The 25,577-nt window shown below is 46.7% G+C and overlaps 1 protein-coding gene across 1 annotated transcript; it reads left to right on the forward strand.

The window, feature by feature from the left end:
- Positions 1–297: 297 nt before the first annotated feature.
- LOC121445772 (VWFA and cache domain-containing protein 1-like) lies at positions 298–20,223 on the forward strand (the record flags this gene model as incomplete). Its single annotated transcript, XM_041647913.1, has 10 exons — positions 298–397; positions 483–599; positions 3,977–4,137; positions 4,440–4,526; positions 5,820–5,936; positions 6,985–7,136; positions 8,740–8,901; positions 10,098–10,175; positions 10,807–10,908; positions 18,595–20,223. Coding segments are annotated over 10 exons (1,315 nt in total), but the record flags the coding sequence as incomplete, so codon positions are not given.
- Between the last annotated feature and the right edge of the window lie 5,354 nt (positions 20,224–25,577).

Here is a 25,577-nt window from a genome sequence, read left to right on the forward strand (position 1 = left end):
AACCACCTCCTTCTAATATCCTTCCAATGAATTTCACATCCCTTGAACTTGGATTGGGTGGGCATATCCTCTATGAACTGTACAGGTGACCACAGAGCAATGTGTGGCTCTGACCATAACCTGGAGGCCAGGTAGTCTATCACCTCAAGAGAAAGGTGTCTACTTGGCTAGCAAGATTCCTTCCTTTTTCGTCCCCCAAACGTCTAGATAAGTTTGTTTTCAGGCTAGTGCGGTCAAGAGTTCTTTGAAAGCATGGCAGCCGCTCACAAATGAAGGTCATCACTTGTTTTGGTACAGGTGCTTCATAATGGAGGACAGGGGTTATCTGGTGGCTCATCCAACGCTCGTTGACCCCAAAGGCCATGCGCCTCTGGAGCAGCAACACATCACCCACAAGGTATTCTTTGGCCAAAGCCTGTCGGCTCCACTCTGCGGCAGCCTGAAGCGTGTTCAGTGACACTTGTCTTCTGTGGCCTTGACAGGAGCCCCTGGTGGCAAACGACATCCTGAACCACCCAAACTTTGTGAAGAAGAACCTGTGCAACAGCTTCAGCGACCGGACAGTGCAGAGATCTTACAAGTTCAATACCAGCCTGGTGGTAAGCCCATGTTCCCACTTGTTCATGAACGGTGAATGGAATAATGCTCGTGCCTACTTCATGGCCCTGGAGTCACAGGATCCCAGGAATGGGGAAAGACCTTAGCACAGCTCCCACCGTGGTAACTGGAGGACAGAAAGCCAGGATGGGACAGGGACTGTCTGAAGGTCACAGGGTTGGTACTCTGCTTTGATTAATATGCCAGCTGTATAAGTTATGGTTCCCCAGAGCAGTGGTTCTCAACCTGTGGGTTGTGATCCCTTTGGGAGCCCAATGACCCTATTACAGGAGTCACATATCAGATATGTACCTTACAATTTATAACAGTAGCAAAATTACAGTTATGAAGTAGTAACAAAAATAATTTTATGATTGGGGGTCACTACAACATGAGGAACTGTTAAAGGGTCATAGTGTTAGGAAGGTTGAAGACCACTATATATATATGATTTATTAGTTGATTAGAATGGCTTACAGGCTTGGTCCAGCTAGTCTAACAATGACTATCTACCAATAGAAGGTCCAAGAATCCAGTAGTAGTTCAATTCACTAAGGTGGATGTCTCGGCTGTCTTCAGTATACACTGGAATCCACAGAAGTAGGCTCTAATACCACTGACGGCATAGACTTGCTAGGGAGAACAAGCGGAGCGAGCCAGCTTTCTTCTTCCATGTCCTTTATCAAGGTGTGGCCCGGATTCAACATGAATTGCTCACCTCAAAAGATCTGGATTGAATGTATATCTTCCCACCTCATAAATCCAGCTTAGAAGTGGGTCTTCCCACTTCAAATGATTTAATTAAGAAAAAAAAAAATCTTCACAGGTGTGCCCAGCCATTTGGGTTCTAGCTAATTTGTTAATTCCAGATGTAGGCAAGTTGACGACTGAGAATAGCCATCCCTTATCCCTTTGAAGTTTCTGCTTAGGGCTGTTCCCATACTCTGTACAAATGTTGTATGTCCTAGCGATGGCTTAGCTGCCAGCCTCAGTCAGTCCTTGGTCTCCCACCTTACCAGGTGGGGAGTTTTGTGGATGTCATCCTGAAAGCATTTGTTTGTTTTTGTCGCTGAGAGCATTCTACGTAATTTGAATTGCTGCAAAGTTTCCATGACTAAATATCTAACTCTGCTCTTACCCATTTTGGAACGATTCTAGGAAGGAACAAAATGGGGGCATGGCAACAGAGCTAAACATTTGAAAACTTACAAGAAGCAAATTTTTAATTTACCTAGGCATTTATGTATGTTAGTCATTAAATGTGCAGTTGAAAACTAATTTGGGGGCTGGAGAGAGATGGCTCAGCAATTAAGAGCACTGTCTGCTCTTCCAGATGGGTTCAATACCCGGCATCTACATGGCAGCTCACAACTACCTATGACTGTCTGTCTCGGGAGATCTAGCACCCTCACACAGACATACATGCAGGCAGGACACCGATGAACATACTCTATCAATAAGTAAATATTTAACAAATAAATTAATTATTTTAATGTGCTGGATTAAATCGAAAATCTTTATGGTGTCCACAACATCGTCTTGCGCCCTGCTCAACCCTGCTCCACCCCGCTCCATTGTGAGCAGCACTGTTGCAGGAGAGCTGGGATAGTTATTATACGAAAGTCTGCCTCTTTCTATGCATCTGGTTTTTTTCTTCAGTGGTTTCCAGAGTCCTCTGCAGGCAAAACCACAAGGCTGGAGTAGAAACATTTCTGAAAAGCACATTCTAGTTGAATGAGAAATAGAATAATTTAATTGATTTAAGTTTTAATTTAAAATTGCATCCTGCATTTGTATGGCTACACAGATGTACATATAGCACATGTGTGGAAGTTAGAGGATAACTCTAGTTGGCATTTTCTTTGGGCCACCAACCAGCTCCCAAATAAAGACACGAAGACATTATTAATTATGAATGTTTAGCTTAGGCTTGTCACACTAGCTCTTTTTACTTAATCTATTTCCCCTCATCAACATTTTGCCTTGGGGCATTCTACCTTTTTTACTACATGTCCTACTTTCCTGTGTCCTCTGTGTCTAGCTGACTCACCCCTGGTGTCTCCCTGCCATCTCCTCTTCTTTCTTCTTCCTTGATCCTAAATTCCTCCTCCTACTTACTCTCTTTGCCTGAAAGTTCCACCTATACCTCCTCCCCGCACTATTGGCAGTTCCTTTTTTTATTAGACCAATCAGGTGCCTTAGGCAGGCAAGGCAAAAACAGCAACACATCTTTGCATGGTTAAACAAATGCATCACATCTTTACATATTTAAGCAAATGCAACACCCCTTTGCATAGTTAAACAAATAACAAACAACTTGCACGCATCAGGTCTTCCCTTCCGCCATGTTGGTCCCCCAGATGGAACTCAGGCTGTGAGTCTTGGTGGCAGGTATCTTCTCCCACTGAACTATCTCACCAGGTCAGGGATAGAGAATTTCTTAACAGCTGAAATTTCCACTCTATATGAAATTGGGACATTCTGATAATGGAGCTTTTTGCATAATAAGCCCTGTCACTGCATGTCCAAGCTGTGTGTGTCTTTCACACAGGACAAAACTTGTCCAGAGTCTAAGAACCTACTCTGCCACAACCCTGGTCATTTTTAATTGACATATTAAAAGATGAATGACATGGACATCAGTGTGGCTTGGAATAATTTGCCTGGGGAATTTGATAGAAATGCATAAAAACAGTTATTGCACGACCTCATGGTACAGCCTTTGAGTTTTTCGTGGCACTTCTAGAAGCTACTCATCACATCTGCCAGTTACGGAATGAAGAGAGAGAATACTTAGTTCAGTTTCAATGTTTCAGAAGCAGGAAATCAACTGGTCTCTAAAGAACCTTTGGTTTTTATGCATATTATTTTAGGAAGCAGAAAGGTGTGTTAAAAGGAAAGAAGCATGTGGTTTGTAGCTAATCATGTTTGCTTTGAAAGAAATTTTCCTGGAAGCTGACTTCCATAACATATACCAGCTACTAAATGGAAATCATATTTGACTGATAGACTTATCTGTAGGTTTTTCTTCTCACCAAAGCGAGAAAAGCAAATTTTTTAACAAGCGGTGTTCTCTGGGCCACATTTTAAACAGTGTCTGTAGGGGCTGGAAAGATATCTCAGTGATATGAACTCACAATGCTCTTATAGAAGTTCCAAGTTCTCAGCAGCCATTTCAGGTAGCTCACAGCCACCTGTAACTCCAGCACCAGGGCCTCCAACACCCTATTCCGTCTTCCACAAATACTAAAAGTCTTGAATAGTGGCTGTGTGCTGCTTTTTATAATCACAATTCAAGCTATCCTGTCTTTTCTGCCTGAGAGGGCCGAGTCTTCACACTGCTGTCTGTGGGTCCTGACCCTCCTCCTCTCTCCTGCAGGGCGACTTGACAAACCTTGTACATGGCAGCCACTGTTCTAAGTACCGCTTGGCAAGGATCCCAGGCACCAACGCGTTTGTCGGCATTGTCAACGAGACCTGCGACTCCCTTGCCTTCTGCGCTTGCAGCATGGTGGACCGTCTGTGTCTCAACTGCCACCGGTGGGCTGGGTTCTATTCATGGACTCTTTAACATTTTAACCGATGCCAGGCACTGGCAGAAGAGGTGGGGAGGAGGGAAGTCCAGGTTTACAGAAGCCTTTAGTATCTGTTCCCACGACACCATCACACGCTGCGGATTCAGGCCAAATGCAATTTAAGTTTTTGGCCACAGCTTCATTTTCACTGTCAAGTGTAACTGGCAAAGGATTTTTTTTTTTCTTTTTTAAATCTCAATTCCCTGGTGTGTGTATGATATCCTGCTGGCACCTACCTCTTAACTAGTGATTCTGTTTGCCTTTCAGAATGGAACAAAATGAATGTGAATGCCCTTGTGAGTGCCCCCTGGAGGTCAATGAGTGCACTGGCAACCTCACAAATGCCGAGAACAGGTAAAAAATATATACACTTGTATGTGTGTGTATGTTATTTATATATGTTCTTGTATACATATGTATAGTCTCTATACTATGGTATTTTCTATAAGTTTGTTGTGGGTTAAGAGTGTACAAAAGTGCTTTGTCCTAATAAGAATCATAATTAGTAAGCCAAGTTTTAAATAATGCCTGATTTGTTGTTTAAATATACATGTTGTGAAATACCAAAAGTATATTTGCTGTATTAAAGCCGTATGAGGACGGCTGAGATGGGTCAGTGGGTAAAGTTCACACAAACATGAGGTCTTGTAGCGTATGCCTATAGCCCCAGCAATCCAGGGAACAGACAGGCAGATCCCAAGGGCTTACTAGCTGAGCAATCTGGCCAAATCATTGAGCTCTAGATTCAGTGAGAGACCCTGCCTCAAAAAATAAGAGAGTAATAGAGAAGAAAGACTCCCAACAGAGTAAAAGTAAATAGTCACCGGAGATTCATGCAAGTATTTTCTACACATCTGCCACGTGTTAAGTACTTTATACATATTTAGTCAGGTTATTTTTGGTTTTGTTGTTGTTGTTTTTGTTGTTGTTGTTTTCCGAGACAGGGTTTCTCTGTAGCTTTTTGGTTACTGTCCTGGAACTAGCTCTTGTAGACCAGGCTGGCCTCGAACTCACAGATCCACCTGCCTCTGCCTCCCAAGTGCAGGGCTAAAAGGCGTGAGCCACCACCACCCGGCTTGAGTCAGTTTTTTTAATTAACTGTGTAAGTATACAGATGCTTTTCATATGTGCACATACCTGTGCTGATGCATGAAACGGTGTTATTAATATTATTGATAAGCTCTTAATGACTGTACTAGATTCCTCTCCTAGAACTGAAAGGAAACACATGGTATTGTGTGTGTGTATGTCTATTAATATAATACACATTTGTTAAAACATAAAAAAGGGTGTCTGAAAGGGGTCCTCATTAAATCCTATTCACAATGTTACCCCAGAAAAGTAAGGTTGAGGATTGTAAACACAGAAGGTTGAACACATTTTGGTTTTATTCATTCCTGTTATGTTGAGAGTTTATGATTTCAGTGTGTGTGGGTATGCACATAGAAGCACATATGATTTCTATTGTATACAAATACAAACAAATTAAACAACAGAGTATTTAAATGGATTGGCCCAAGGTTTCATTGAGTGGCAAAGCCAGCCGTCCAAATAATAAAACCTCAGATTTTGCTAACCTTATCTAAGACTAGGGGTTTGGAATATGGGTGTCGTTGCTTCTAACCTCCATGCTGGATTCCTTCATAGAAACCCAAGCTGTGAGGTGCACCAGGAACCAGTGACGTACACAGCTATCGACCCCGGCCTGCAGGACGCCCTGCACCAGTGTGTCAACAGCAGGTGCAACCAGAGACTGGAAAGTGGGTAAGAGACCTCCCTGAGAGCAGTGCCAGGTCCACCGAGCTCCTGCTGCCTGGCCTTTGGGAGAGGGAGGATGAGTCTTATGCCATAAGCCTTTTGTCTCCCAGATTAAATGTTCCATTCCCACTGGTTACAGGGATTTGGCATTTGTGCTATAGGCTTTAAAAAAAAAAAATTAAGGTTTCTGCTGTGGGGTGGAAAGTGTTTTGTTGTTGTTTGTTTGTTTGTTTTAATAAGCAAAATGCAGATGTTGCAAGGGAGTAGGATCTCCTGAGATTCCCAACTGGAGCCAGCAGCCAACAAGGTTTCATAACTTCCCTTCATAGAGAGCAAATCTGCTCCAGGGCAGTTTTGAGAACTAAACACCCTGTGTCCCCTGCTATGGGCTGCTCCCCATAGAGGGTTTGAACTAAGATGGAGCTGTGGCTATGGCAGATAGGGGAAGAGGAAGCTAGCTGCTGTTTGCCGTGTGATCGGGTGACGTGAGGGCACAGTTGGCCTTGTGTTGGTTGAGTGGAGGAAAGGGCTACCCTTGAACTGATTAACGTGGGCTGTTACGCTGCATTCAGGTACAGGCAGACTGTCACCCAGGTCATTTTCTCGGAGCATCACCATGCACCCAGCCTAAGAGACCAGCAGTGAGCAAATCTCTTTTAAACAGACTGTTTCCTGAATGTATTTGACTATTATTTCCTTCCTTTAAAAAAAAAAATAATAATGACATGGGTTTGTTAGACCAAAAGCAAACAAACCTAGACTCTACCTGCCTTTGATGCTTTGAGATGATTTTGAACAAGACCACACTAAGCCACGTGGGGAGGTTATAAGGTCACTCAGGGAGTACTTGGCCTTCTCTCATTTCCAAGTGGCCAAGAGGCCATCCAGTAGCCATCCCCGGGTAAATGACCGCTGTCCCCACTTGATAAGGAAAGGGACTTGGCACACAGCCGCTCAGAGCAGGAGTAAGGAGGTGAGCCCCGAGGTCCAGCTGAAGGCCAGCTGGCCTGCTCTCCTGCCTGCGCGGCTTTCTGAAACCCCGTCTGTTCGGCAGGGACTGTTTCGGGGTGCTGGACTGCGAGTGGTGTGTGGTGGACAGCGACGGGAAGACTCACCTGGACAAATCCTACTGTGCGCCTCAGAAAGAATGCTTCGGAGGGATCGTGGGAGCCAAAAGTCCCTACGTGGATGACATGGGGGCCATCGGTATGTTGATTAGGAGCCCACGCTGGTTTGACTCGTGAATGCCATCTTCCGCCTGTCTACTGGGACAAAGATCTTAATAATCTTCTTCCCAGCTCCCCTGCTTCGTTGGCCAGTCATCCTTAGTTACAAAACCAGGGCAGATAATCACCTTCAGAGCTGGCTACATACACTGTGCAGGGAGCAGCCAACCACGCTGCCAAATTTTGCAAGCCTGGAATGCATTCCCATAAAGCTTGTTCTGAGAAACTCGGGCCTGATTTCCACATGACTGAACTCCGGAGTCCGCTTGAATGTGCATCCCAGCTGTCGGAAGCGTGGGGCCTGCAGCGGGCTGTTCCCTCCCACAGCGGTCCCTTTCTCCTTCCTTTCCTTACCACCTATACAGGGTAGGCATCTTCTGCCACGCATCACTGTTGAGGACAGTGGGCTCAGCACACACCAGAGCTACTCGGCTGCGACAGCAGCTTAGGGAGGGGCAGGGATACCCCAAAGAGATGAGACCCTGGGATCAGGACACAGGTCCTTGACAATACTACTACCGAAGAGTCTGTATTTCTCATTAAGACTCTTCTTTTTCGTCTCTTCCCAGAATCGGTACCACGTCTTCACTCACTCTTAGCTGGTAAACTGAGTCACCAATATTCAAGCCACTAGTAAATGTAGATGTTTCTCAGCCTGGGATACAGTTAGGGCCCCATAAACCTATCATGGGTTGGAAAAAAAAAAGTCAAATTGTGTTTATTGCCTCAGACTGCTGAATGTTATATAACCTAACAGCACAGTTCAATAACACAATGCTGGTTATTTAACCTTTGCGAGCCCATGGCTGGCCAGGAACTGCCATAGCCTGTATCAAGAGAATATCCTGCATTTCACAAGCCCAAGGAAAGATCAAGATTCCAAAGTCTGTGTCGCTTCTACTGATTTCTTTATTGCTTTTATAGTGTCACAGAGTTGACAGCTGATTACAATCATCGCAAATTAGGGATCATCTATGTCTTGCTTTTTAATATCTTCACATCTAACTTGACTGAAGAGAGAGAATCCCTTCTGTGGAGAGGAGGAGTTGAGCTGTTGTGTTACATGTGAACCAGGCAGGGACATAGTTGACACATAGTTGATACTCCAAAGGTTACTTTCTGTGCTTACAAGGAGGCCCCCCCACCCCGCAACCTGGTCTGTGAGACACAGACTCACTGTACTTCCTGTCTCTCATTTGAGTGGGTAGTTCATCTGTCCCCCAGAGAGGCCCGCCTCATTTTCCTCTGCTAGGTGAGATTTCCCCTTCGGAGAGCAGCCAGGATTCCGTCAGCACCAGGCAGCGCCTGTGTGGAAGCAGTTTTCTCTGCTTACTCTTTGCAGCAATGCTCAGTATCTGTGCTCAGGCTCTGTATAGCTGCCAATGTTTGAGAACCGGGAATCCCAGGAAGCCTCCACTCCCACCCTCTCGTGTGTCAATGAGAAGTTGGGAGTGCAGCTGAGCTCGCCGCCCCAACCCATCCCACTTTGGTCCTTCCTACCTCACTGCCCTCCCCCCATCCCTACCTCCCTCCCGCACTTGGGGGATCTTGACAGGGTGCATCTGTTCCTGTATCCTCTGAAGGTGACGAGGTGATCACGCTAAACATGATTAAGAGCGCCCCCGTGGGCCCTGTGGCCGGAGGGATCATGGGCTGTATCATGGTACTGGTCCTTGCCGTGTATGCTTACCGCCACCAGATCCATCGCCGCAGCCACCAGCACATGTCTCCTCTTGCAGCTCAAGGTGAGTGCAGAGAGCCTCTTCTAGGTGGTCCAGCCTCTTCAACTGTAAGGGCAGCGTGACATCTGCAGTCCCCCAAAGCCTGATGCCTTCTTCAGTGCCTAAACTCTGCATGCCCTATTTTGACTACCCAGAAAGTCCTAGGTTCTTTCTAGATGCTACCTACATCCTCATCCCTACCCCACTCCGTGGCCTACTTCTACCGTAAGCTGAGCTGGGGAACTGGGGTGCTGACAGAGACTGTGTCAACATGCTCCCTTGCAGGTCTGAACCCAAGCAAATCAGGGACACCCCCCCCCCGATCTGTATGGTCAAGAATATCAATTAGTTCTATTGCGTCCCTCCCTGTACAGAGTAAGAATGATCACATTTGAATAATCTGATCTTTTGAAACAAGATCCATCATCAAAGCCCGCTATGAAAGAGTTCGTCTGTAGCCATGGCTTAGTTGCCAGCGTTTTAAGTCTGCCATCTCTACTCAAAACCCCTCCCCACCCTCTCCGAAGTCCCCAGAGATGTGTTAGCCTGGCCTTTATGAAAGTGAACTCAACTCACAATCATTGTGGCCACTCAACTCAGCTTGCAGCACTAGTGACAAATTGGTGTTCGATGTTGCTATGACAACAACCCTGACAGGGCATGGTAACAGGGGTACCGCCCACACCTGTCTTAGGTGAGGGCAGCTGGCGTCCAGTGTTGCCTAGCACCTGACCGTCCTGTAGCGTTTTTACACACAAGCCAGTGATGGTTTGGACCCCACTTCTGCTTAAGTCCTTTGGTAGAGGATTAAAGATGAGTTGACCTCCATCAGTTTCATTTCCGTCTTCAGAACTCAATTCTAGGGGTTGCTCGTTTTTATTCTCTTGTTCTTCCATCCGTCTCTTACTAGAAAGATGTAACAGACAGGGGCATCCATTCATTCTCTCGTAAGCTCACTATTGTTTTTCTTTGAGAGAGAGAGAGAGAGGGGGGGGGGGGGAGAAAGAGAGCGAGCGCCTGGGAATAGACCCCAGCACATTCGAGGCGAGCATCCTACCATACTTCTCTATCCATCCCCCCACTCCCCCCGACACACACCTTGAACTCACTCTTGATGGAATGCTGTCACCTGGCCGTCAAACCTGTGCTCGGCAGGATATTAAAGCCAGTGATTTTGTTTGATTAAATAGTCATGTTTCTCTCTTTCTAATGATGGACAGAAATGTCAGTGCGTATGTCCAACCTGGAGAATGACAGAGATGAAAGGGACGATGACAGCCACGAAGACAGGGGCATCAGTGAGTATCTGCCGCCTCCTGCAGCTTGTGTCAGCGGGAGGCTAATCCAAAATAAATATTCTTTCTTATGTCCTTTTGGCTTGTATTAAAATTTAAGAAGCTTTGACATGGTGGGGTTTTTTTTTTCCCCTCCCTCTTCCTTAGGAATAAGTGTGGCTCTCTGCTTTGTTTCAGAATACCTCAGAAGCCTTTTTTGATGTGATCTTTTGCATTTGCTCTGGCCTAAAGCCCCCCTTCTCATTACTTCTCCAACGTGGTGTTTTAGAAAGGGAAGTTTCTTTGAATAGGTTTTTTTCTATGGTCCCTTAATTAGTATACACAACTCGGGGTAAGGGAAACGTGCTTCCTTTATAAAGAGAGACTTCTGTCATCCAGCCCCCTTGGCATTTAGCTGCCTAACCCTCGGCCTGCATCAGCAGGCTGGAGATGGGTGGCTAAGTGCCCTCCCCCCCCCCCACCGGAGAGCTCCAAACCAGCTCCCCTCATCCTTAAAATTCTTATAAAATTCTCTGTTCTAACTCTTCAAAGAATAACTCCTCCAGCATGTGAGCGAGCGTGCTCAGAGCAAAGGGGTGGAAACAGTGAGGGTACTGACCCAAGAGTGACGCTAACTGTCCTTGGCTTCCCATAGTCAGCAACACTCGGTTCATCGCTGCGGTCATGGAGCGACACGCACACAGTCCAGAAAGGAGACGACGCTACTGGGGCCGCTCGGGGACTGAAAGTGATCACGGTAAGGCCTGGTCCTCTGTGCTAGAAGCCCTCTCCCCCCTCCCCCTCCCCGGGAGCTTGGGCTACTCCTGTGGGGGGCTGGAGCGCACTCTTTCTCTCCCTTTCTCCAGTTCAGTACTTACTTATTTTGACATAGTCTCCCTGAAGGATGCACTCGAGCATGGCATTGAGGAAACCGCATAGGGAGTTTTCTCGCGTCCCAATACTCCAGGCTCAAGCTAGATGGCCCTGGCCACACAAACTGCTTTCAAGTTTTTCTCCATAAAGCAGGTGGGGGTTGGTGAGATAGCTCAATGGGTAGAGACTCTTGCATCCAAGCCTGGTGACTTAAGTTTCATCCATGGGACCCATGTGGTGGGAGAGGAAGAAGCTGATTCCCACAAGTTACCCTCTGGTCTCCACACATCACAGTGCACAAGCACACACACACACACACACACACACACACACACATACACACACGTGTAATTTTTTTTTTTTTTTTTTTTTTTTTTTTTTTTTTTTTTTTTTTTTTTTTTTTTTTTTTGGTTTTTCGAGACAGGGTTTCTACGTGTAATTTTTTTAAAGTGTGTTTTTGACCCTTTTGCATAGCTGTGACCAAATACCTGACAAAGCAGCTTCAGGGAGGAATTATTCCTTTTGGCTCCTAGTTTAAGAGGGTTCAGTTTGTCAGGCGGCGGCGGCACACACTTTTAATCCCAGCCTTTGAGAGGCAAAGCAGGCAGACCTCGGAGTTCAAGACCAGCCTGATCTACAGAGCAGTTTCCAGGATGGCCAGGGTTACATGGAGAAACCTTGTCTCAACAACAACAACAAAAGATTTCAATTGGGTTGCTAGTTAGTTGAGCTGGTATCTTGAGGGTAAAACATAGTGGCAAGGACATGTGGAAGAGGACAGCTGTGACCATCATGGCCAGGGGCAGGTGAGGTGAAGGGGGAACATATAAATGAAGAACCAATCACCACTGGCCCACTTCCTTCAGCCAAGGCCCAACTCCCAGACTTTCCAGAACTTTCCAAAATAGTGTTATTAAGGGACCAAGTACTCAAAACGTGAGGGTGTGGGGAACATTTCAAAATCATACTGTCACTAAAGGGTCATACTTGGGGCATGGAACCCCCATGTGTTTTAGGCTCTAATGTTGCTAGTGGGCCAGTGTCAGCATCGTCAACATATTTTCTTGGATCAGAGACAAACTGTCCTCTGTCCTCAGCTCTGTCCTCCCCCATGACTGCCAGGCTCAAAAGCTTTGATGAAGAAACCTTTGCAACCGAGCCTTGGAAGGACGACTAAGAAAAGAATGAGCGTGTACAAAGTTGTCGGTTTACATTAATTGCAGGAAAAGTCAAGACTGAGGGGGTATGAAGTACCAAGCAAATCCATGTCCTAGGAAGTCCCATGTCCTGTCCCAAAGACCAGCCACACCATAGAGCCTCTCACGTTCTTGATGTCTCTCTCATTGCTTGTCATAAGGAACAGTAGATAAGTCCTGGTCTGAGATCATCACCGCCAGTGTTACTCAAAAACAGAGCCAGAGTGAAAGAATGTTTCATTTTTGAAGCTTGCTGTCTAGTTTCCACAGAGCTGAGTCTTTGTATATGCCTAGATAATTATTTAAACTTTTTTTTCTCCCCCTCGGCTTTTCCCACACCTATCCTGAAAGAAAAAAAAAAAAATGCCTTCAAACAGTGTTTCTATTTGTATGCAAAAAGCACAGGAACTGACATCCCTCCGAGCAACGGGCATCCCTCTGACCCCACCACAGGGATGCAGTCTCCCATTGGAAAACGTGAGATGCTGCAGCCCAGCCTGGTAAACCAGGGACCTTGGATTGGGCTCTGAATGACCTTGTTCCCACCAACTAAATAGAAGCTCCAAGTTTCTATGGAGAACTGAAGCAGAACTTAAATTTTTCAGTTTCTTGGCTTCCTGCCTCTTCTACACCTCCCCCCCTACACCCCCCAAATAATCCTTTGAACCTGTGTAAGTTCTTCTGCTTGGCAAGTCTGCGCCTTCTCTTTTGAATACTAACACAGGTTTGAGGCTACTCAAGTTCAGCAGAAATAATTTCTTATTCAGCGGAAACGCTGAATCTCAGCTCTCCCTCTCTTGTAGCATCCATACCAAATTAGAATCTGGAGTGACAAAATGTTCCCCAGCTTCTTCCCCTGTCTTACTGAGATGGTGTCTGAAGCCCCAGCTTAGATAAAGCGGAGAGGATGAGTACCTGAAGCCAGGAACGTGGCAAGGCTCACTGTCTCTCTTTTCTCTCACTAATTGGATCCCTATTATCCCCGAGGAATAAAAAAAAAAAAAAGTTTCTCATGCAGACAGAATAAACCACTAGAGGAAGAGGGTGTTGAGAGTCCCCATAGCCCAAATACATCATTAAATCAACGGAGCCTAGCTGTAGGCTGTTGTATTCCTGAACCAATACAGCAGGTCACTAAGAAAAAAGTGACCCATCAGTTGAATGACCCTGTTATGCCAGCAGGATAAAATCTACATGTGCGTTAAGGAGGAAATAGAATCGATTGTTTTGTCAACTTGGTTCTGAATGATATTCTCCTGTGTCATGCTTGTACTGTCGTGTGTGGGGCACTGGGGGTGGGGGTGGGGGTGAGCAAGAGGAACCCCCTCAAGACAGCAACACGTTCACTTTAGAGTCCACCACCTCTTTTGTTTTTACAACAAGCTGCTTAGAGTTTAGTGAGATGTTTTAGTCCTTAAAGTAGAATAGCCAGGTGTGGGAGCACACACCTCTAATCCCGGCACTTGGCATGCAAAAGCAGGTGGATCTCTCTAAAGTATAGGGTAAGCTGATCTATACAGCAAGTTCCAGGCCAGCCAATGTTACATAACGACACTCTGCCCCCCCCCCCAAAAAAAAATACGTAACTGAATACTAGGATCCAGTTTTTCTACCTGGTAAAGTTCTCATGAAGGTTAAAGGGGAGAACGTGGTAGGCGCTCGGGCTCAGGCTGACCCTATGGGTGTTGTCCTCCCTGGTTATGTTCTAGGGGAACCCAGAAATGCAGGCACGTGTTCATGAGACCCAGGTGGAATGAGACAGATTTCTGGAGTGAACAAAGGGGGCAGGGAAAGTAGTTCGTGTTCCAAGGAAGGGCTGAGCGGGTGAGGCGGTAGTACCGGGGTTCTGGGTTGTGCTATGCGTACATGTGCAAGTGTGTGTGCAGATGCACACGTGTGTGCATATGAGTGACTAGTAAAAGCCTAGGCCCCTGGGAAGCTGCATAGTGACGTTCCTAGAGATAAAAACTGCTGTTACTAAACTTGGAGGCCCAAGGCTGCTTATTGATTTAGGAATAGCTCGCAAGGTCGTGTTTTAAAATATAACAAAAGTGGTTTTCCTTTGCTGCTGGGAATCAAAACCAGGATCTGATGTGTGCTAGGCAAGAACTCTGTCTTGCAAACACCCCAGCCACACTTTTTTCAATAGTCTAAGACAATTTAAAGTGGTTTTTTTTTTTTCAGCAAAAGGTAAGCCTCACAGGTTGAGAGACTAAATACCTTTGTAGCCGTGTGTCTGCTTTGTCTCTTTTTTCTCTAGAAAATAGCATGTTCTGTCTAATATTCACTGGCTTATTTTTAAGTTTAAAAATGCCAGCATATGTTTATTTGCTCCTTGTGAGTTTATATTGCAGTTACGTCCTCATTAGAAACTTTACAGCCACATTTAGACTGATATGTTTGCATATATGTATATAGCAAGCAACATTTTCTTTTTGAAAACGGGGTTTCTTCCTCATCCTTGGCAATTACAAGGAACCTTTTTTAAGACAAATGAACAAAAACCTAATCAAAAGCAGACCGTATCCTGGAGACACTCTCCTACAGTTACTCTTTGTGACCACAAGATGGCGCATGAGCCCCTGGAGGAGCCTAGCTGTCTCACAAATAGTTTCTCAGGAACCATAGACTGTAAACACATAAACAGAATGCCAAAGTACAGAAGCCCAATTTGGGGCTTCTGTTCCTTATGGGTGCCTGGCCTCATTCCTAAAACAAGTGTCTTACTTGAAGTTATCTTCGTAAATGCTTTTCAGCATAGGCTTACAAGTGCTGCCAGAGGTCCTTTGTATTTAAATAGCATTTCTACTGTGCTCCGTGGCCAGGGATCCTGTCCGTCCTCATGATTCCTCCCAGCTCTCGGTGCTGAGCACAACTGCCTTGCACCAGACACATGGTTTGTTTGTTTAATGAGAAAGTGTCTGTGGCCTGGGGAAAGGGATTCGTGGTTTGCAAAGCCAGGGGCACCTGAGTTTCCATACCCAGAACCCCCACTAAGCCAGGTACATTAGCCCGGTCTGTAAGACCAGAGTCCCTGGGATGAGGTAGGAGATGAAGACAGCAGATTCCCTGGGGAGCTTGTGTGAGGGCCAGCCTGATGTCCACAGCAGCAAACAAGAGACCCTGCCTCTAGCAAAGTGGGCAGCAAGGACGGACACTGGCGATTGTCCTTTGACCTCTATACAAGCATGCCCACACTCACACTCCTACCACACACACCCATAAGAAAGACTTGCAAAGAAAGAAAAGAGAACACGTTTATTCCACCTGCTTCTCTACACCTCGCTGGCCCCTTGGGATTTCCACTCCCATGCTAGAAAATAGGCAGTGTAGCGTGAAGGGTGATAGCGCCTGTGTTGGTTGTTGGTTGTTGGTCGTTTGCAGAGAGTTAGAGGAGTCGTTTCAGAGAGTGAAGCTGCGTTTTGGCTCACGGTTTCATGAGTCTCTGTTCGTGTTTGGCTGGCCATGTTATTTCTGGGCCGTGGCAAGGCAGACCGTGATGGTTGAGGACGGGGTGGTGTGAGGTTGCCTCCTCGCGGTGCCCAGCGAGGTGCAGCTTTCCAGGACAAGCCTCCAGTCACATGCTTCCTCTACTAGACCCCACTGCCTCCATTCCACCCCCTCCCTCTGATGCTGCAAGGTTTGAATCTGTCAAGGGATTGATCCACTAATGAGGGTGAAGCCATCTTGAAGTCCCCTTCCCGAAGCACGGCAGACGATCTCCAAGCCCCCAACACAGGAGCCTTTTCGGATCCAGACGCAATGGTATCACAATGAGGCAAATAATTACAGAGTATCACTAGACGCTGGAAACCACTGGGTCGGGAAAATTGGATTTCCAAGTCTTCCTAATTATATGAGACATGACATGCAAAGCCACAGGTAACAGAAAACTCAGTGATGCCAGTACTTGGGGGAATTACAGCGTGACTAGTGTTTGGAAGCTCACTTGCTTGTTTTTATAGTTTGGGGAATTGACCCCAAGGCATCTTACATGCTAGGCAAGTGGTCTCCCCCTGAGGGAACCCTTTTTCAGTTTTTATTTTGAAACAGGATCTAAGCTGCTCTTGTTGGCCTTGACTTTGTTCTATAGTTCAGCTAGCTTGAACCGGCAATCTTCCTGCCTCATTTACAGGCCAGTACCTACGGACCTGGCTGGTTTTGCTATGAAGAGCCCCCTCTATGTGAGACATTGTGCTCAATGTTAGGAGTGCAAAGGCAGCAAATAAGGAAGAGTTGGCTAGTCAGACAAGGTGGTGAACCTCTCTTAACCCCGGCAAAGCGGAGCAGGACAATCTCAAGTTTGAAGCAAGCCTGGGCTATTTAGTGAGTTTCAGGCTAGCCTGGGCTATGTAGTAAGACCCTTTCATCCATCCCCCAAACTGTCAGTGGATCTCTGACCAGAGCCAGCCATTCATAGGGAGCCTGTGCACCTGTGGTCTACTCTAGCATGTGTTCTGTGCTTGGGCTTTGCCTCTCCACTTCCCGCTTGTCTGCTCTCAGGTCCCTGCTAACACACATCCAAGCCACATCATGGAGGCATCGCTTCCCGGCACCATACCTCTGGGGCTGCTCTCCTGTTTGCATATACCGCCTTTATCAAACTCTGTTGTTTTGCTTTCCGAGACAGGGTTTCTCTGTGTAGCCTTGGCTGTCCTGGAGCTCACTCTGTAGACCAGGCTGGCCTCCAACTCAGACCCACCTGCCTCTGCTTACAGAGTACTGGGGTTAAAAGTGTGTGCCGCCACCACCTGGCTACACTTGACCAAACTCGTGTTCACCCGGCAACGCCCGAGTGGACGTGTGATGACCTCCTCATTCCTTTAGCCAGAATGAGTTAGTCCTCCTTCTGGGCTTCAGCTGAACCTCAGCTCTAGTTCTCACTACTGTCTACCCTCAATTTTAGTCATTAACGGAGGGAAACAAGGCGATTTGATTTGTCACCTCACCCCCCACCCCAACCCCATACAGTCCACGGTAAAAGAGTGATCTAGCGCCCTGGGTTCTCGCTTGTCTCAAACACTGGCTTGTTAGCTCCGCTAGGACCAGGGTTTTGTACCTCTGGAGCCTAGCAGAGCGGCTTGTACCTAGGAGGCACCTACTATATATTCTTTGCTTTGAACCTGCTGTTAAATAATCCTTCGGTTGGGTTGTTTTGCTGGGGACATAGATTGCCTTTCTCACTTCTGCACGGAGCATACCTTTCTAACCATACACTGTTCCTGCTCGGCTGAATGCAAGCATATCAATTTTTCAGTCCCAAATGTGACTAGTGCTTACCCATGGATGAGGGCTGATTGACAGTGAGGAGCAAGGAAGCTATTCATGAGCTGTCACTTCTCAAAACGTTTAGAAGACATGGGGTTTTTTGGTGGTTTTTTTTTTTCTTGCAATATTTAAAAATATGCCAAGGTTCTTAGAGAGATATCCTTTGATCAACTAGGGTATTTGCTTTTGAAACATGTATTCCTTAGGATGCTGAAAGGAATCAATGTTTAAACACTGCGGGCCAGCTTCCACAGAGAGGAGTGGATTCCTTTCTAGTTGCTCTGGGTTAGATGGGAATTGGATGTTTCATTGAGCCCTAGAACCTTAGACGAGGTTCCCTTCTCTGGCTGCCTCCCTTCTGCAGTGGGGATTAAGAAAGAGCCGGTTAGACAGGAATCACTGACCTGTGTTTTGCCGTCGATGTCGGTGCTGGTGATAATAAGTTGGATCCTCACTGACATCCCATAATGATAGCGAATTGGACCTTCACTGACACTCCATGGTGATAGCGGATTGGACCTTCACTGACACTCCATGGTGATAGCGGATTGGACCCTTACTGACATCCCATAATAATAATGTGTTAGACCCTCCCTGACATGCCATGAGCATTTCGCCCTTCAGTATCACCCGCTAGCCCAACCAGCGTGCATCTTATTCACACCCCCTGAAGCTGCCCATCGCCTGCTTTAGTGGTTTGTATGATGCAGAGGAAATTACCATTGTAGTCTTTAGGAGCGTAGGAAAATGAACCAACCCCAGGACGCCAAGATGGGTACCTACATATAATGGGGTCTGTGGGGTGATTTCACCGTGGGGCAGTCACTGGCCAGGGGGTTTGGGGTGGAGCGATGACTCTTGTTCGTTTCCCCCAGCTTTCTCGGTTATTTAACATGGTTGTGTATATGTGATCAATTGTTTTTAGAAAAATACAAACCAACCCTGGTTTCCTCTAGATCGCCTTCAAATTAAAATACCTCAGCATCCGCTGGTCAACATCTGGTCACGTGCAGATTTGGGCACCTAAGTGTCCCTAGCACCGGAGTACACCCCAGCCTCCTAGTCGGTCTGCTCTGTGTCCTGAGGCTATGCTGTTCCTTTCCTAGGTTACAGCACCATGAGCCCGCAGGAAGACAGCGAGAACCCTCCCTGCAACAACGACCCCTTGTCAGCAGGGGTGGATGTAGGCAACCATGACGAGGACTTGGACCTGGACACCCCACCTCAGACTGCAGCCCTCCTGAGTCACAAGTTCTACCACTACCGCTCCCAACATCCCACCCTCCATCACAGCCACCACCTTCAGGCCGCCGTGACAGTGCACACCGTGGATGCCGAGTGCTAACGGGTCCCCTCACCTCCCCAAGCAGAAGGGCACCGGGTGGTGCGGAGTGCTCCGAGAAGAAATGAGCCGGTGTAAAGCCCTGCCACACAAGACACCCTGAGTGTCTGTGCTTTGTCCCGGGCGGTTTGCTGCCCCCTGGGGGCGTGTTTAAACTGAAACCGCCTAGTCCCTGAGAAGCTGAGGCCGGTTCTGAAACGGAGGGGGTGGGGTCTGCTGATGAACCGACCCAATGGAGCTCCAACAGAGACACTTGTAAAGGAAACTGAGTCAGGGGAATGTTCCCAGCACCAGAAGCACTCGACCCCTGACCTGGAAGAGAGCTGGAGCCAATGGCGGGAATGGCGGGACGCAGCACACCAGAGCCTCCAACTGCTGGCAGACACTCCTGTTTCCCAGCGGTGCCTGGACGCCACCGTTATTGTACTGAACTCACCTTGAGCTCTAAATGATGCATCTCAAGATTTCTAAGTAAAGGATTATTTTTCTACTATTTATTGAACTTTCAAACTTGGGGGGGAAAGGAACCGAGAGGTTCTCGGCCATACCCCTGGCTGTTGTGTGTGATGACGTGGTTCTTTGATTAAGAAGTTGTGTTTCTTATTTAACTGGTGATCTTCCCACCACCCTGATCCACAAAAAAAGAAAGGAAGGAAGGAAGGAAGAAGGAAGCAATCTTTCTTTGGCTTGTTACATCACTTTGCTGAAATATGTCATCTGTGATAGTATTCCCTTTCTGGAGGGGCAATGATCCAAGATGGTCTCAAAGAAATGTCATTCCCTTTAGAATTATTTCCACCTCCCATATATAAGGTTTTCCTTAGGTTTCTACGAAATCTAGTATTACAGCCTTAGCCTTTCAGTTTAGGGAGGCTTGGGTTTATTCGCTTTGTTTAAAGACTATAAATTTTAAAATGTCTCGTTTTTTTACTCTGAGAATATTAAACAGATAACGGAAGACATTTTGAAATTGTTAACTTGTGATTCTTAAAAGATTTCCTTTGAAATCGTAGCTCAAAGCCTCTGCCACTGAGTCCACCAAACCGCTTTTGACTTCTCCGGGGATTCAGCACATGGCTGCTTTGGCGTGGGGCATTGTGATTTGAAAGTAGCGTTCTAATTACAGTGGTGTATTTTAGATTCACGCTTTGTGATTCCAATATGTTATGAAGACATTCTTTGCACCGTGTGTGTGGTAAATCTCCGTTTATATGTAGTTGGAAAAATTCACCAAACAATGTTTTAATAATAGGGTATCATGATATACTGTAAAGAATAAAATAAAAATTGGGTCCTCGGCACTACAGGAAGTAAACTCTATATGTGCTACCCAGAAACCCCTTCATACTGTGTATAAAATTGCAGTCTAGTGAAATAAACTGTATGCAATGAACGGGTGAGCGGCTCCTGTTACTTGATGGGCTGGCTCTCACCATGTGACCTAGACATCCTTTCTGTGCTTCGAACAGCTTCAGGCCTCTTGACCATCTCAAACACACAAAGAAAAGTGAGGGTATTAATAGGCTAAATAAAATAAAGAACAAACGGTTAAAAATAAGTAAGACTACCAAGCCTGGTGTTTTAGGCTTTTCAAGCTAAACTCAGCAGGGGGGGTTAATTGTTTTGGGGCAGCCTGGGCTACATAGTGAGACTGTGTCTCAAAAAGCCAACGAATAAATAAAAGTGTATATATCTCCCCCTTCCTACACAGTCAGATCCATTTCCTTAGTGTAAGATGGTCAACTCTGTCTTGCTGAGATTGCGTGGGTTTCTTGTCTTCCCTGAAAAGACCCCTTCTCCGAGGGAGTCTAGTTTTTCTGTGATAGTGAGACTCTCTGTTAAGAAACCGGCTTCTCTGAGCTGGAGAGATGGCTCAGTGGTTAAAAGTACCTGCTCCTCTTCCAGAGGACCCAAATTCATTTCCTACCATACATGTTAGGTGGCTCACACCGCTTGTAAGTCCAGCTCAAGAGGTTCTAACATCCCAGTACCTGCACACTCATAGCCTATAGTCACACAGACACACCACGCACAATCAAAATTCAAAATCAATCTTTTTTTAAAAACTAGCTTCCCAACTGAGGAGGGGGAAAGGTCCGGAACAGAAAGATGGTGTCTCCAAGGAAGATGCTGTCATAAGATTGTCGTTTGGTGGGGATGGGGCCATTGAAGGGAGCTTCACAGCTTCCCCATAAGGTCTCAAAGTTCAATCCACTGAAGTTCGCCAACTATTTTATTAGGGTTACTTACAGTTCATGGGTAACAGGTCACAGGCAACATGGGAAGGTCTCTACCCAGCATGAATGATGTCCTCCTGGTAGCTTTGTAGATAGATGGAGGCCTCTTCCTGAATTCAGTCTTCCCTAACTTATATACTCCAACCGCTCCCAAGACCCCCAGACCACATCCAGTTAGACAGAATCGCATGCAGTCACTGAGCGGGTGGGTGGACACTCAGTATTTTCCTGAGGGAAGGGCAACACAGTTGACAAGCTCAGCTGTGATGATCTTTTGCAAGCAGAGCTGGGCGAGTTCCTGAGGATGCTACGTGCCCAGCTCAGAGGATAGATCTAGACAATGGGTGCCCAAAGCTAAGAACTGAAACCAATTAGTACAGTCCACTCAAACACAACAGCAAGTCAGACATCATGGTGGCATACACTCGGACTTCCAGCCCTGGGGAAAGACAGGAGGATTGTAAATTCAAGATCAGTGTATGCCATGTAAGACTATTTCAAAAAAAAAAAGACATTAATGGAAATTATTTTGTATCTTTTGCAGAAAGATTGCCCTGAAGTCAGGGCTGAAGTAATTGAATGTTTATAACCCGAGCAAGAGACCATCACAGGGGTTAGCTTTGAGTTTTTAGTTGGTTGGTTTTTTGCTACTGTTTTGTTTGTTTGCTTGCCGGTTTAGGTTTATTTTATTTTATATGTGTGAGTGTTTTAAACTCATATATGACGAGGGCCCACGGAGGTCAGAAGAGGGTGTCAGATCCCCTGGACCTGGAGTGACACGAGGTTGTGAGCAGAATTTGGGTGCTGGGAACCAAACCCAGGTCTTCAGCAAGAGTCCTTAATCTCTGCACCATTTCTCCAGCCCCTGTGGCTGAGTTTTACAGGTCCCATACAGACTGATGATCCCCAAGCAGTGTGTGTGACATCGTTCATCCATGTGGTGGCGGTGAGTGATGTTCACATTGTTTAGAAAGAAAACCGTGGTGTTGGAAACATTGTCATAGCCAATGGCAGTTCCTTAGGCTCCTCGGACACCACCGTGGCTTTCACAGAAGGTGTCTAGAAACCCCAAACGTTCTCACCAGTCCATTCACCGGGACTCCTGCGCCTGTACCCAGCCCTTTCCAGTGAACAGCATCAGTAGCTCAGAATATTCCAGGTCACTTGATGCAGGAAGAAACTTCCAGGCTGAGACTGACATCCAGCAGGGCCCAGACTCAGTGGTCCCCTGAGAATATGCCCATAGGTCTGCCAGATAATCTTGAATGAATAATTTTTGATAAGTTTTAGAAGTGTTTGAGCCTGACCATTTGCCTTCCATTGCTTCATTTGACTTGGAGAATCAGCTAGACCTCACTAATACATTTACTAGATAACCATCCAATTCCCCTCGCACCAACTTCTATTGCCACCCAGTGACTGACACGTGGCAAGCCTGGAGGACTGGCTTCCTCCCGTAGCAGTGACGACTCCAGTGATTTTGTGAAAATGTACATCTGGGGGAATCATCATATTCTTAACCATGCCGGCCAAGTCACTCTGTGTCTTTTTGGTCTGAACAAAGGTATGCGGATTTTCCAGGCTGGAGTAGAATGCTTTAAAAGATTGTTTTCTAAGATCCCTTTAAAAGAGCGTTCCGTTGAAAGCTCCTCATAACTGTATATGATGGTCTGTTTAGTAACTAACACGTATGTCTACGTGCACATGGATTGAGATCCTGCAGCCTTTTTGGGTTTTCTTGTTTGTTTTTTTCCAACCTCTATCAATTCAGAATTGCTCATTGGGGTATCATACTTATTATCTGATCCTTCAATTCAGTGTTTCTCAGTTTTTATTCATGAGTGCTCCCTTCCCTAAAAGAGACTTAATTTTGCTCCAATTCTCCTTAAGAAATGAGAGGAGATGCGCTTTATTGGCTAGAGTCACACTTTGGGGGTAACAGAAACCACTGTAACATCTGATCTCCATTTGATCCCCGCGGAAGCCTTTGTGGGCAGTGTCTTCCCCACTGAGCATATGAACCCTAAATAAAGGCACCCCCACCCTGACCCCAGCGCCTCTGTCAGCAATGCTACCCAACCTCCTCTGAGCTGCCCTGGGCCTCCTCTCCTAGCTCCCCTGACAGCACTGAATGGGAAGCAGGGTGGCCTGAAAGTTAATCCCAGCATCTCTGATCCCAGGCTTAAATCTGCAGAGTCTCTGATTAAAGCAGGCCGCTCTCACGTTGTTTCTCTCCTTTTGTGAGACCAGGTCACCAGGCTTGGTTCAGGGCCTCCTATTTACACATCAGAAGCAAGCACACAGCGATGAACCACAAGCACAACCCTTTCCTCCATATCTGGAGCAGGGAAATGGGTGAGGCCGGCTGCCCAATGCCTACCCCATCCCCCTCTTCAGTGTGATTCCGTTATTATTCCAGGACTTCAGGCTTGGCTTTAGATTTCTTATCTGGCCTACAAAATGTTAGCAACTCCCCACCCCCCAACTTATTTAATCAGAAGCCTAGTGGTGGCCTAGGAAGGTGTGCTGGGACCTCATCCAGTCTCACAAGACTGGTCTTGGGGATGTCTGTCTCAGAGCGATGTGAAGTTAAAGGTGGCATCTATGCCTACCGACTGCCATCCTGTCCATGTTCACATCCTCGGCCTCAGGGTGGTACTGATCTGTGGGTAGTGGGGGCAGGAGAAAGAAAACACAGGGCACACAAACTGCTGCTTCAACCAGCTTATGGGAGACAGAAGGCCGTATTATTTGAGACTGTTTAAATTGGACTTTTAGCAACTGCACTTGAAAGCATCTAATAAAGACATTTGAACAAACAAATACAAAACCCGAATACGGTTTCAGTTAGGGCTGCTTGTTATGAAGTAAAAGAAGGGGATGCGGGGAAGGAATCTGCTTTGGGGTTGATGCTCACAGAAAATGGCCCGATGTGACGTCTTGGAGGTGGCTACCTGCCGACTGAGAGTCATGTGGGGTGCAGGAATGGTGGGGAAGGCGAGCTTTTCAGGGTGGTAGGATGCAGAGCAGGCCGGGACCCGAGTGAGGCAGGGCCTCTGAAGCTAAAGCTTACTTACTCAGCAAAGGGTGGTAGGGTATGATGAGGAAGAAAGGAGGTCCTGGGCGCTATAGCGAGAAAATGTGTCAGATAGTTTAAAAGGGAGGGGATGGGGAGAGGTTACAGTCGGAATGTGGGTGTGTGTATGTGTGTGTGTGTATCTGTATGTATATGCTTATGTGTGTGTGTGTGTGCCAGTCTGAGTTGAAAGATCATAGGCTAACAAGGCTGGGAAACGTGGATAGAAAACTGTTGCAGAGGTCTATGTGAACACAAGACAATGGCAGTGAAGACGGAGGAACACAGGCAGGGGACAGTGACACACTCAGGCTTGGTCAGGAGAATCACAAGGTTGAAGACTATTTCAGAATTTTTTTTCAAAGAGCACAGTGGAGGATATGTCATGGAAGCAGAAACCCCAAACGTTCCTGCCTTGAACAACTGCGTGACACACGCTGTTGCCTTCTGCTCTGGGGAGACAAGGACAGAACCAGTGTGAAGAGGAGGGTGAAGAACGAGAAATGAGTCGGTGTTCGACGGTACGGTCAGTAAGGTGACTGGAGCTGACCTGTGCCCTGGACGGCTCTCCCAGTAGCCGTAACTGAACGAAACATTGGTTGGCACACGGAACACTTGCTTTGTGGTGAGCAGTGTGGGCGTGGTCTTTCCACCGAGTTTATTGCAGTTCAGTCAACACGACGCATACGACGCATGTACTTTCAGGGCTGCTGCTGCTGCCCTGACTCCCCTGGTACCCTGCTCTGCAGAGTCATTCTGACCACCCACCCTCTCCGCGCTCCTCCCGTCACCCACGCGGCCCTCACATGCTTCAGCTGCCCTAGAGGCCGATGCCCCGACTCTCACGGTGTGAAGTATGTCTTTGCTTCCGTTTCAACATATTTGTAATGTTCTCTTCTACTCGTAAAGACCGTAATCACTTCCCTACCCCCAGTGTGGGCCAGGTTTCTTAGCAGCTCTACTTGCCTAGCCCATGCCTGAAAGGGCACTCTGATCCCTCCCCCCTTGGTCTTCTGAAGATCTTACTTGAACCCCAGTTGTTGTTTACCTCATCCTGATGGATGCAGTCACATGGGAACTGTCCTGTAATCCAGCTGGACTCCAGCTTTTCGGTTGTTTTTTTTTTGTTTGTTTGTTTTTGTTTTTTTGGTTGGTTGCTTTTTTTCTGGTATGTGTGTGTGTGGTGTGCATGTGTGCTCATACATGTGGAAGCCAGAGGTTGACATCAGATATCTTTCTTGGTCCCGCTCCACCTTGTCTATGAGTCAGGGTCTCTCACTGAGTCTAGAGCATGCCAGCGTGTGCTAGTCTATATCCAGCTTGCCCGGGGATCTCCCATCTCTGACTCCCATGCTGGTGGGTGCTGGGGACCCAAACTTAGTTCCTCGTGTTTAAGCGGCAAATGCTTTCCCCACTGAGCACCCGTCCAGCCCC

Source organism: Microtus oregoni, unplaced genomic scaffold (genome assembly GCF_018167655.1).
Source record: "Microtus oregoni isolate MIOR12 unplaced genomic scaffold, Mior012 000584F_ref0000405, whole genome shotgun sequence".
Taxonomy (NCBI): domain Eukaryota; kingdom Metazoa; phylum Chordata; class Mammalia; order Rodentia; family Cricetidae; genus Microtus; species Microtus oregoni.